At 40.8% G+C, this 13820-nt stretch overlaps 1 protein-coding gene across 1 annotated transcript in view; it reads left to right on the top strand.

Moving 5' to 3' along the window:
• The window catches only part of LOC111223592 (E3 ubiquitin-protein ligase pellino homolog 1-like), a 33417-nt gene that overhangs the window by 17610 nt on the left and 1987 nt on the right, over positions 1 to 13820 (top strand). The window contains exons 3-6 of the mRNA XM_022747797.1: positions 4359 to 4488; positions 5398 to 5499; positions 7997 to 8221; positions 13221 to 13409. Coding sequence (XP_022603518.1) covers positions 4359 to 4488; positions 5398 to 5499; positions 7997 to 8221; positions 13221 to 13409 — 646 coding nt within the window. The remainder of the gene's footprint in view (positions 1 to 4358; positions 4489 to 5397; positions 5500 to 7996; positions 8222 to 13220; positions 13410 to 13820) is intronic.

The raw sequence follows: 13820 nt of genomic DNA, 5'->3' as shown, positions 1-13820 counted from the left end.
TAGTAGATAAAAATACAAAAGACAAATGATATTTTTATTTGGATCAGTTCGATGCCTATTTGAGTAAATAACTATATTATTTTAGAATTAATCTGGGTTCAGGAAATCAGACTCACAGAGTCAGGCTCTTTGTTGACCTAAATGATTGAATCAGGTTAAACTATGGACAATGGGTTACATACAGGCACATAATATATTAACTCATTCTTTAATACAATAAATTGGAGAATATCGATGTGATAGTTAATATCATATTCAGTGTGGTAAATATTATTCTGGGGTATTCCACAGGGATCAATTGTGGGACCTAATCTTCCTAATTTTAAGTAAATAATATGAAGGGGCAGGGTTATAATATAATTATTTTACTATATTCTTATGTTTATGTTTTTCATAATATATATTTATGTTATTGTATTTTATGTTCCAGGTTATAAGTGAGTTTTATTTGTCATATGACAAGGTACAATGAACCGTAAGCAAAGCAATGAAAATGAGGGTCAGACTCAGCAAAATTAATATATGTTTTTTTAAACATTATGAAGAGAGGAGATCTGAAGCAGATGTGTATGATAGGAGAAGATAAGATGACAATGTCTAGATCTCTGCAAAAACTTCTCGCGGTTGGTCGTGTGTGTCAACTTATGTGGTGAGTATATAACATTTCTAAAATAGGGTGAAATATGGTGTAGGCCTAGCTGTTGCGCTATTTTGTAAGTCACAGAGAGTAGAGATAGATCGCGTTATGTGTGTGTGTGTGGTGAACCACACTGCAGTGTTCAAAGTTATAGACTTGGTAGTGTGTAAGTATCATCGTTAGGCTGCCAGTGTGCTTTTAAACCCAACAAGAAGGTGGTCGTTAGGAGTGCACTATAGAGATTTCTAGATCACAGGACATTGATTCTGCGTGTGCAGCGCTTTTAGGAGCTGTGAGTTCTCTCACGCACCGATGTGGAGTGATGTTGAGGCACACGCACTGGATCGTCGATAGCGTTGAGTGAAGTGGATAAGCGATGATGATGTAAAGATGGGATAGATGATAGAGATATGAAGCGTATCATATTCCATGACATAGTAACATTCTTCTCTAGTAAGTGTGTATATATCCATTAGAAGTGTCATGCTTATGTTACTAAAGTTATACATTGATGTAGGTGCTGGTGATCGCTCTATGTTGTTCTTTTATCTTGGAGATACAGTGTAAGTTATGATGTGTGTGTATTTGACGGGTTTAATTGATAGTGGTGTACGCCAGAATCACAGCATATAAATAGTAAATATCAGTAGTTGATTTTTGATACTTAATAGAGGTGACATTATTTGAGTCGTTGTGTAATTTAGTTGGTGCCGTATGTGACGTGAGTGTGAAGTAGTTGAGGAGGCTAAGGTGTGGTACAGGGCTCATCATAACTGACGCAATACAGACCACAGTATGATATTGTTGGTGTCGACAGATAAGAAGACACGCACTCTTTGCAGTATCACTCACGGACGAGTATTCTCGCACTCACTCTCGTGATAGAGCGCCCATAATCACTAGAGTCTTCTTCTCAGCTCTGCGCACACTCATAGATGAAGTGTGATGATCTGTTATGTTCACCATAGAAGAGCTGTATCATTATGTTAGGCTGTGTTGACAAGAAACAAAACAAATGGAAGAAGTAGATGCACTTGAAATAAATCAGTGAATGAAAAAATTGAAACTTAAATTAATGTTCCATTAAGTTCATCTTTATTTCTTATGCTTCAACCTAGGCATATGGGTCTGGCCAATGGGGAAAGGGTCGAGGATAGAGGAACGTTCGTGAGCGTTGGGACCATGTGTGTGAGAGCAAGATGGTAATCGTGATCAGTCTTAATGAATGATGTGTTCAATGGCGGGCACAATGCATTCTTGAAGAATTTAGCGGGTCTGAGAGAGCTATGTGCATAGTCAGTATGACTGGTTACCGTGATATTAGATATAATATAGAGACATAGACACTCCGCGTCACTCACCACTCGCACGCGCGCATACGTATAGTATTAGTAGCGGTTGAGAACTCCTACGATGAGATTATGTGAATACCTATCAAGTCTACACTATGCTTAGATGATGGTGAGATAAGAAACTCGTGAGTAATTGAGAGATTCTCTCGTTGGTATAGATCTCAGTGTTAGTGAGAAGAGATGACAGCGTAGGCGGCTCATTTTCAGGCGCTGTGGGCAGTGCTCTCATGTAGATGTAGTAGCTCGACAGTATATGTCCATTGCACTCGCATTGTCATTATATAGGTGCCAGTACTCGAGTTCTACACGGTCACGCTCCTGTCGCCTAGAGAACTTGGCTACTCAGTGAAGCGATGTGTGTATGATTCATTCTGCCATGACAATCTCTGCACGCGCTTCTCATAGATTATGATATAGAAGATAAGTAAGTTGATAGTGTACTGCATTGGAGATTTATGACTCATCTGTTGGTATGCTCACACATCGTGAACGTGTGTGTATGCATGATGGGCTCACACTGTTGGAGACTTCTGCTTGTGTGCGCACAGTAGAAAGTAAGATTAGACATTCGTTCTCGTGAGAGTGTGTATGCTCGCTGGACGTAGCTACACGTTAAACTCCACGAGGAACAACAAAAAGACAGACAAATGGATGTGTTATATTGCATACAAGTATGAGAGAAGGATATCTCTCCCACGGGGATGGTATGGTGCTATTCCAGGCACAGAGACACAGACATATGCTTCCACTCCTCGACCTATTGATCCATGCACTGATGGATGATGAGAATGACTTGGTTCTCTGTCAATGTGATTACAGAGAGAGGGGGAGATTACCTGTCACTGACATTTTACAACATCCATCCAATCATGGCTTCTCTGTGGCCAGCAGGACATAAGTGGAGGGAGTGCTTATTATAAATGCAGCATAACATGAAATACTCATGAGTGGTTATAGTAGATAAAAATACAAAAAGACAAATGATATTTTATTTGGATCAGTTCGATGCCTATTTGAGTAAATACTATATTATTTAGAATTAATCTGGGTTCAGGAAATCAGACTCCACAGAGTCAGCTCTTGTTGACCTAAATGATTGAATCAGGTTAACTATGGACAATGGGTTACATACAGGCACATAATATATTAACTCATTCAATTTAATACAATAAATTGGAGGATATCGGATGTGATAAAGTAATATCATATTCAGTGTGTAAATATTATTCTGGGGTATTCCACAGGGATCAATTGTGGGACCCCTAATCTTCCTAATTTAAGTAAATAATATGAAGGGGCAGGGTTATAATATAATTATTTTACTATATTCTATGTTTATGTTTCTTCATAATATATATTTATGTTATTGTATTTTATGTTCCAGGTATAAGTGAGTTTTATTTGTCATATGACAAGGTACAATGAACCGTAAGCAAAGCAATGAAATGAGGGTCAGACTCAGCAAAATTAATATATGTTTTTTAACATTATGAAAAATAAAGCATATGGCAGGAAATACAGATATATCAGATCCAAACGATTTGTTGTCTCTTTACCAAATTAAAATCAGACTACAATTTCTAAATAGGTAAATAAAATGTAAAAAAAATCTAGTTGTAAGAAAATGTTCTTTTTGGATATGAAACAATCAATTAATGATTACATGTCATTTCCATTTCCATGGTCTTTTTAAACAACAACAACAGGCCCACTTAAAAATCACTATAATTGTCAGACATTGCTAACAGGTTTCAGTGTTTAGCAGCAGGTCATGTGTAAAAAATTCCCAAATGGCCACCTTATAAGGATAAGCAGTATAGCTAATGGATGGATGGATGGATGGACATCATGTCCATGACATCAACTTTTAAGTGTTTTCTTCAGTGTCATGCTTCATGTTACTACAAGTTAATACATTAAGAGTGTATGTCTTTTTGTTTTTATTATCACATCTATAGACGCAATTTAATTTGATTTGTACTGAACCTTTATTAATCTGTGTCCAGAATCACAGCAAAATAGTAAATACTCAGTAGATTTGATTTTTGATACTTATGAGTCATCAACATGAGTCATAATCTTTCACCTTCACTGACAGGTATAGTGTTGAATAACAGCACTTCACACATCCAGCAAAGCATTGCACTGTGGGAGATTTAATAACAAATAGTTTGCCCTATTGATAACATAACATTTTCAGTTGGAATGAATAGGAAGTTTTACACCCATCAGAAGAGCTGTATCATTAGCTTTTGCAAAAAACCAAGAGATCCAAATGGAAAAGTAGATGCAAGTGAAATAAATCAGTGAATGAAAATTGAAATTAATTAATGTTACAATTAAGTACACTTTATTCTTATGCTTCACAGGCACAATGGGTCACTGGCCAATGGGGACAAGGGTCGCAGAAGAAGTCGTCTGGCCCTTTATAAGAGACCCAAAGCCAATGGGGTCAAACCTGATGTTATCCACAATGTCTCAACACCTCTGGTGTCAAAGGTGAGGAGTCATAGTACTGGTCTTCTCTAGTGCAAGATGTCAGTCAGACTGAAGGGAACTAGATTCTTTACTCTAGGAGACAAGAAAATTCTACTATCAAGTTCATCTGTCATGGAACTTCATAATAATTTGAAATTTCTGAAGGAAAAGTTAAAACAAATGAAATCACAGTGAGGGAGGTAACATTTCAAGTAGGAAACCTTCAAATTTGATTAGTGATTATTATTGATGATTCCCTCCCTTACCATTGCGTTTCAAAGCACGGCTCCTGTCGCCTAGAAACCTTGACAACACATAACTTTTTTTTCTCACAAAAACTTGAGGTTTTAAGATTTTGACAGCCTGGTGTAGTTCACTGCCACATGATTTTCATTAATGGTTCACAATGAATCTTGGGATAGTTTGGACCACGAAGGATCCACCTGTTGGAGCCTTTGTTGCCCAGGAAACGAAGGACACATTTGAAGGAGCCTTTGAAATGGGACAGTCTAGTCTCGCTGCTGTGACGCAATCCTTCTTCAAATGGAGCCTCTGAAGGATGATACCCTGAATTGGGACACAGCTATTGCGAGCATGTTAGCATTCTGACATTAGCATTGAGCTCAAATCATAGCTGGGCCCAAATACGGCTGCGCAGAGCTGCTAGCATGACTGTAGACTCTCAGCTTTGCTTGTTTTCTGTAGTAATGTAATAGTAATATAGTAATGTGTTGTATCTATGTTCTGTACTATTACTTAGACATTGTAAAAAAACTGTCACACATTTCCTTAGCTCTATCAGAACAATACATTTTAATCATAAATCATATCATTTATTACAACAGGAAGTGTCCTGTGGGTAGATTGTCCTGAAGGAGACCTTCAGCTCTCCTTGTCATGTGACCTGGATAATGTTTTTTCCATTGGCAGGCACTCAGCAACAAAAGCCAGCACAGCATCTCCTACACACTGTCACGGAGCCACTCTGTCATTGTGGAGTACACCCATGACACCAACACAGACATGTTTCAGGTTAGTGTTTGCACACACACACACACACACACACACACACACACACACACACAATCACGCACACAATCACGCACACACACACACACACACACAATTGCACACACATGCCAACTCAACATTTTAACTGTGACCTACTGTAGAAATAGAACAGTAGGAGTCAGAACAGAGGTACGTTCACCATGACGGGAGAGAGAACCACACCTTTGAACCTGGCTTCTCATATGACAACACAAGTTTGAATCTGATTTACATTTATTAAATTAGTTAGATGATTATTCTGTCTATCTTCTGGCTACAGGAGGTTTTATTGTTGGTGCAGGAGGTGAAATTGGAACTTTCTATTATCTCATATTTTTGGGTTTAGTGTCTATGATTTTATTTGTTTGTAGATAGATGGCCACCATCTTACACTGCCTGCATCTTTCCACAACAGTCCTGAGTGTGGACATTATTATCGTTAAATTGCTGCTTTCTTCCACTGCAGCTGCTTGTTAAATGATGGATCATCAAGCTTTGTGTATCTTTTCCAAAACCTCCTCCACCTCCTTGTGGTTGTCTGCCTCTTCCACTCAGACTAGTTTCAGGTTACATCTCTGTTTATCTAGAGTCATAGAAAACATGAACCAATTGTGTGAAATTATGTCATAATTGCTGTGTGAAGTCTTGAGTAATGGCTAAAAAGTGTTTTCTGAGGTCCTACTGACCTTGACCTTTGACCTTTGACCACCAACGTCTAATCAGTTCATCCTTGAAACCCAGTGGACATTTGTGCAAAATGTGAAGAGGTTCCCTTGACCACATTTTGTGAAGTCACTGTGACCTTGACCTTTGACCTTTAGCCACCAAAATCTAATCAGTTCATCCTTGAGTCCTAGTCAAAGTTTCTACCAAATTTGAAGAAATTCCCTTAAGGGGCCTTGAGTGCGTTCACAAGGCCAAAACTATTTTTGTATCAGGCTGTAAACATGTTTATTTCTGCTGTAAAGTTGGACATTTTAACATGGGAGTCTATGGGGACTGACTCACTGTTGGAGCCACACTGCAGGAACTGCATTTTGTGTCACTTCAGGGTTCCCCTTTGACCTCTATTATAAAAGAAAGGTGTAAAACTCTGGTGTAAGACTAAGTTCCAACAGCAAACAGGGTCAGTTAGTATCTTTCTATTTTGAATCTATAATTTTTGGAGGTTTTATATTTGTAAGACTTTCTCAGAGTTTTTCATGACGTTATCACTATGTGAAGTCTGTGGTCCTAATGGGAGAAACACTACTGCACATGTGCAGAAGCAAACAAGGAAGTTAGAATACTTGACATATTTGAGTCCAGTATTTAGTTCTTACATTCATCCATAACACATTTACTTGAAGCTAACATGCTAATCAGCTGTTTTCAGAAAGCACATAGCTATCTGTTTTTATACCTTAACTCTTTCTAGCAGTCTAAGCTAGGCTATCACTTGATATCAGTCATACTCCTTCTTCCTTTACCTTGAACTGTTCCTTTAAGGTGTCAACAGTAAGTGAACCTAGCCCTGGAGAGTCAATGAACAGAATAACATACACACACACACACACACACACACACACACACACACACACACACAGCTCTGAGGGAGCACAGAGGTAATCTGTTAGCAGATTTGTCAGACGACTGGAGAATGCAGCGTCATGAGCGAGAGAACGAGGGCAAGAGAGAGAAACAGAGGGAGGAAAGAGAGTCTCAGTCAGAAGGAGGGAAGACAAAAGACTGAGGAGATAAGATCCACAAGAGAAGATGAGTCAGACGTGTCTGCTCTCAGCAGCTCAACCACCTTCTCTCATCATCAAGGAGATCCATTCAAACCAACAGGGCTCCAGTCCAATCTATCAACAGCAACATCTCTTTACAATGACAGAGTATTAGGGCCACTCTGAGGGAGAAAAAAATCTGAAATTTTGACAATAAAGTCATAATATTATGAGAATAAAGCTGTAATTTTACAAGAATAAACTCCTAATATTTCAAGAAAAAAAGTAATATAACAAGAATAAAGTGGTAATTTTAGATTGTGTGTTGTTTTAGAGGAGGAATATCAGAAACTTTAAAATGAGGAATGTGGAGCATCCTGTGAAGTTCTACTTTAGCACAGGTTTCACTTATAAGGACAAACTTCATCTTTTGGCTCATCAGCATCAGCAAAAGCATCAGCATCATCATCACCATCATCATCAGCATCAGCATCAACATCATCATCAGCATCAGCATCAACATCAGCATCATCATCAGCATCATCATCAGCATCAGCATCAACATCAGCATCAGCATCAGCATCAGCATCATCATCTTCAGCATCAGGACATTGTGAAGAAATTGAGTCTATTCTATTATTAGCCAGACAAACAGCAGTCCCTGCAGTTCCTCTGTTTCCTCCACAGAACACACAGTCTACAGTTTCCTGTAGAAAGTGGAACCAGCACGTTGTTTTATTACATCAGTGCTGCTCTCTTGGTTCTCGTAGATCGGCCGCTCCACAGAGAGCATGATCGACTTCGTGGTGACGGACACGGCGGGCAGCGGCAGCAGTCAGGGTGGGGGTGCGGCAGGGGAGGGTGGCGGCGGAGGACAGTCGGCTCAGAGCACCATCTCCCGCTATGCCTGTCGCATCATGTGCGAACGCAGCGCTCCCTACACGGCCCGCATCTACGCCGCCGGCTTCGACTCCTCCAAGAACATCTTCCTGGGGGTGAGTGTTCTGCCCTCCTGGGCGCCGGGCTTCTCCGGGTAAACTACACAAGGTAGCCATGGTAACCATAGCAACCGTAGTGAGAGCGACAGCAGGGACACGGCTGTGCCGCCCACGGGTGACATCATAGCTGTGAGGATGACTGTCTGTGCATGTGACCTGGCTTGATCAAGCATGGGTGTGTGTGTGTGTGTGTGTGTGTGTGTGTGTGTGTGTGTGTTATGACAGATCTTTGGATCTTTGAAGTGTTGCTTCTGCTCGCTGTGTTACTGTGTAAAGCTGTTACAGATACTACAGATACACGTGTAGTTACATAACCAGTCAGTAAACATGCTACACATTATAACATTCATCAGTATGTCTTTAAATACTGTGTATATGGTGCTATAAAAACAAATTTTACATATTTTGATCGGTCATGATGATATTGTACTGACCGAATGGATTGTGCTGTGGATGGGTTAGCTCCAGTAAAGAGACGGGCTTTAGGAGTGTGGAAGTGGTTTGGACATAAAAACAGGGGGTTTGTATGTTCTCCTCTTGCCTGTGTGGGTTTCCTCCACCTTCCTCCTACAGTCCAAACACATGCAGGTTAGCTGGCGTCTCTAAATTGCCCGTAGGTGTTAATGGTTGTTTGTTTATATGTCATATCATCACTAGTAAGTTGTAACTGTAATAAATCATAGTTTTCTTTTCACCCCATACGCAAATGTATTGGATATATATACATTGAATTTCCATATATGAAAAACATTTCCATATAAAATAAAAGGCACATAACACACAAAACAAAAAATGTGTATGAAACCTATTAGAAATTAAAACAATTTCATATATATATGCAATACAAATATGGGTGTTTATGTATATATGTTTATATTCTAGACATACTGTATGTTACATCAATATATATCCATCCTGAAGCCTGTCAGTATATGTTGATATTATACAGTAGGGTCCAAAAGTCTGAGACCACTTTCCCAGAATGAGAAGATACATGCTTAAGATTAATGAGAAATTAATTTGAAAAACATATATAAAAAAAACATATATAAACATGTAGTATTTTTATATTTAACTTGTTTAATGAACTTGCAAATATAAATGATATATATATATATATATATATATATAGACATATATGGTCACAACATGTTATAGCATATAAAAATGAACCATAGATATTTTGATATATGTACATATATACATTTTTCTATGGGTATTTCATACTGTTATAAACTTCATATATCCAGAGGATGTATATATGTCATAATTATATACCCCTTTATATGTGACACATTGATATAGGAACCTATATGTACATATATTATATGTCTGTATGGGACTTGGTAATCACAGGTTTATCATTCCTGGTAGAAAAGAATAGAAGCCAAAACTACAAAAGAAAGATAGATAGATAGCCTTTTAATAGACAGCTGCATTTCTTAGGTTCATGAACACACCACAGTCATGCACCATCACAGCAGCTCAGCAGCCCTCCTACAGACTCCAGTTCAGTGAGCAGAGCTCTCTGCAGCCTTACCCAGCTAGTTTAGCGAACAACACCTATAGACTAATTATGGAAACTAACCCCGACCCATTTAAATATTGGGATGACGTGTTATTTTTTTTATTAATAATTATTAATTATTATTATTATTATTATTCCTCAGTTAGTAGTTTGTCCTTTGGATGTGAAAGTTTCCAGCCCACAGCTGAAGTGCTGGGTGGGGCAATCTGAAGCGTGACATGTAGGTGCACAAAGTGCAAACCAATAATAGCCCTTTCTCATGACAGCATGACTTCATCTAATGCAAGATTCATCAGGACCCACGACAACTAGGCCAGCAGTCAGAGAGATAACGTCATCAACCAGTGCACAGCACGCACACACACACACACACACACACACACACACACACACACACACAACTGGGGTTTGCATAACTCCCCCAGCCATCAGGACAGTTATACTGATTCATGGAAGAAATATTGCAAATATTTCCTTTTATTAAAAATCAGGTGTGAGCTGGTTCTCTGTGGTTCACCTCTGAACTCTGTGATGGATGTGACGTACATGAGACTGTTATTGTGCAATAGATAAATAATGCATGATTGTGTATGGGACCTCAAAGTAACAATCCTGAAGATTTTCCATCATAACAGATCCAGTTTTCCTCTTTATGATCTGTGGGTTTCCATTAAATAAATTCACCTTCTGTAATCACGTCACTGCATAGTAAATTTCCATTGTTACCGGCCGCCTCTCCCAGGTGGGATTCAAATTGCACACAAGGGATGCAGGTACCAGCAGGTTCTACAACCCAAAAGCTAACAAAGTCAAGTTTGGTTTCATGAGATGGATGTTGATGATGTTGTGATTTTAATGTTTAAAATTAAGATATATTCGGCACATATACAGCATCAATATCCAGACCCTAGCTGAAAAATTAAAGAAGGCACACTGAGAACTCTCCCATGTTGAGAATTTACCTGTTGTTTCTTCTTTGGCCACTTGGACTGAAAGCTGAAAACATGTTAGCAAAGAATCATCCAGCTAGTCTCTAACTGTCGCTGTGTTGTGTTTGCTGCGAGCCTTGTCACGGTTTGCATCTTAGTTTCCCTCCATCTCCATCTTCTTCCCTTCAGACCTACCATTCTCCTTTTGCCCACAAGATGTCCCCAGACTTTGTGCACCTGTAATCACCTATGTTTTCCCGCCCACTCAAACACCTGATCCCAGTTTTCTCATCATTCAGTCTGTACCTGCCTTTGTCACTGGCCCTTTGTCAGATTGTCTGCTCTTGTTCCTGTTTCTACTCTTTCGTGTTTTCCATATACCTACAACCTTCATTTATTTCCCTGTTGTCTGTACTCATCCATTCCTTTGACTATAAGCCTGTTTTCACAAAAGCTGCTACACTGCATCGGCCTGCCCTTGTTTCTGCATTTGGGTCTTCTGTCTGTGCCATTATCAGTGATCCCTGACAATATGATCTGACCAAGAGACCAGCAGACACTTCATTTGAAGATCCAGTTTGCACCACAGCCTGCTAGCCTGCTAGCCTCCAGCCAGCGTCCCGGTTGACTGTCTTTCAGCCTGCATACTCCGGCATTCTAGCCATCAACCTGCTAGCCACCAGCATGCTAGCCTGCAGCCTGTACCTCAGCTTGCACTCCAGCCGATGTGACTTGGGTTTGAGAGCTTCCTGTCGGATCCTGAGTGTGAAGACATTCATCAGTCACCTTCGCCTGGCCATGTCCGAGAGACATCTAGAGGACGTGCCCCTAGAAGGAAGGTTGGGTCTCGGACACATCAATCCCCCAAGCTGCCCAACTCCACAGAGACTCAGCGGCCCGGCGCCACAAGGACTCATGGTGCATTTCATCTGACCTGAGAAGTCAGAATTTCCGAGTTCCTGGTCGGAGATTTCAACAGGAACACCCCCTGAAGTTGGATTTTGGACTCAGAAAATCAAAAGAACCTCAACAACCCCGACCTTAAAATACACAATGGCTAATGTGCAGTAGTAGTAGTAGTAGTCTGTAGCTGTAGTAATATACTGTTAGTTAGCACACAGTACTGTCGTACACACAGTACTGTACAAATTCTATCTGTGGAAATGCAACTGGTAGTGCTAACAACAACAATAACAAGCTTCTAACTTGTTGTACTGGGACACAGTCAAGTCAGGTTTGACATCGTTCCCAGCTCCAACTGTTGAGGTAAATGGAGCGCAGTGTCAGCTGCTCAGGGCCCCAGAGCCTCCACTGCCCTGCACCACGATGGACGCCCAGCCAGACCCCAAGCTGGACCCTGCATCGGCCATCTCCACCAATGTCTTGTCTGTTCTTTAGTCGTCTGACGATAAGCCTGTTCCTGAGTTTGTTCCTGAGTGGGCTACTGTCAAGTCAGCTCCAGCTCCCCAGTTGGCGTCCCAGCCAACATTCACCCCTGATCTCCAGTCAGTGGCCAGTGTTGGTACAGCGGGGGGGGGGGGGGGGTTACCATGCTCACTTTCCTCCATCTCCATCTTCTCCCCTTCAGACCTACAATTGTCCTTTCACCCACAAGATGGACTTATTCCCTGTTCCACTTGTTCACCTGTAACCACCTAAGATTCCCTGCCCACCCACACACCTGATCCCAGTTTTGTCATCACTCTCACTAATCCTTTGTCAGATTGTCTTTACCTGCTCCCTGTGTTTATTTCCCAGTTGTCGGTTTCTGGATTGATGCTTCTCGCATCTTGTCCACTCGTTTGACTATCAGACTGTTTTTGCTTATTAAAAGCCACTACGCTGCATCAGCCTGCCTGTGTGTCTGCATTTAGGCCCTCTGCCTGTGCTGTGGTGGTATATCCCTGCTACTACTGGAAATAAGGTCGATGAACCAAAACATTTTAGTCATAGACTGTAAAGCCAAAACAATGAGCTGAAAGATGCTAAAACGCTCTGTAGAGCTGAGGGTTGTAGAGTTGGTAATAATACTCTGAGCCCTTACTCATAGTCACCTGAACCATTATTAATGTAAAAATGCTAATGAGTACAGCAGTACAGTAATTTTTGGTCTAAAAAACAATTATTCTTTCCTTCAGAGCAGCAACAGCCTCAAAGAAATGTTTGCAGAACTAAGTCTCCAGTCTACATTTTGCAGTATCCCGGCTCTTTTTCTAAAAATGAGGGTAAACATGCCAGAAATCTGCTGTTTCATTCCATGAGAGCTAATTTGTGTTCATAATACACCCTCTCTTTCTCTCAGGAACAGGTTATTCTTATGCATGGGTGCATCTCTGTGTATTAGTCAGTACAGTAGTCATTCTGTACTGAGCTAAATATAGTATCAGAACAAAAGCAACGTTGGCTGTTTTTTCTCGCCAGCCACCTCTGACATGCACCTCCACTATATCCCTGTGTGCCTCCCCATCATTCCCCTAACCTCTGCGTCTGCTTGCTCTATCTGTGTTTGTGTGTGTGTGCATATGTGTGGGTCTCTTAGGAGCGGGCTGCCAAATGGAGGACGTCGGATGGCTTGATGGACGGCCTGACCACCAACGGGGTGCTGGTGATGCACCCAGCAGGGGAGTTTGTGTCTGAGCCAGCTCCGGGTGTCTGGAGGGAAATCTCAGTTTGTGGCAACGTCTTTGCCCTGAGGGAGACCCGCTCAGCTCAGCAGAGAGGAAAACTGGTGAGTTGAAGTGGGGTTGATGGGAAACAAGTCCTGTGTTTGCTTTGATACGGTCACAAGACTTGAGGTTATTGACCTTGACTTGACCCAAGAACTTGAAGTTACTGGGATTTGGGCCGTGTCCCGATTCAACGGCTGCATCCTTTAGATGCTGCATTTGAAGACTGATTGCATCATAGTGGCGTGACTAGACTGTCCCATTTCGAAGGCTCTTTCAAATGCCTCCTTTTCCTGACAGTTCCTGCCCACCATATCCCAAGATTCATTGTGCGCTGGTAATGAAAATAATATGGCAGCAGACAACACTGACAGAGAGCCTGAGGATTATGCATTTAAATGTAAGTTTTGGGTTTCAGCTTAGTTTAACAGCTAATGTTACAACTACAACCAAGGGCCTTAAAACCTCAAGTT

This window comes from Seriola dumerili, unplaced genomic scaffold, assembly GCF_002260705.1.
Source record: "Seriola dumerili isolate Sdu_G_001 unplaced genomic scaffold, Sdu_1.0 BDQW01000111.1, whole genome shotgun sequence".
Classification (NCBI taxonomy): Eukaryota; Metazoa; Chordata; class Actinopteri; order Carangiformes; family Carangidae; genus Seriola; species Seriola dumerili.
This window is presented reverse-complemented; position numbering and strand designations above follow the sequence as displayed.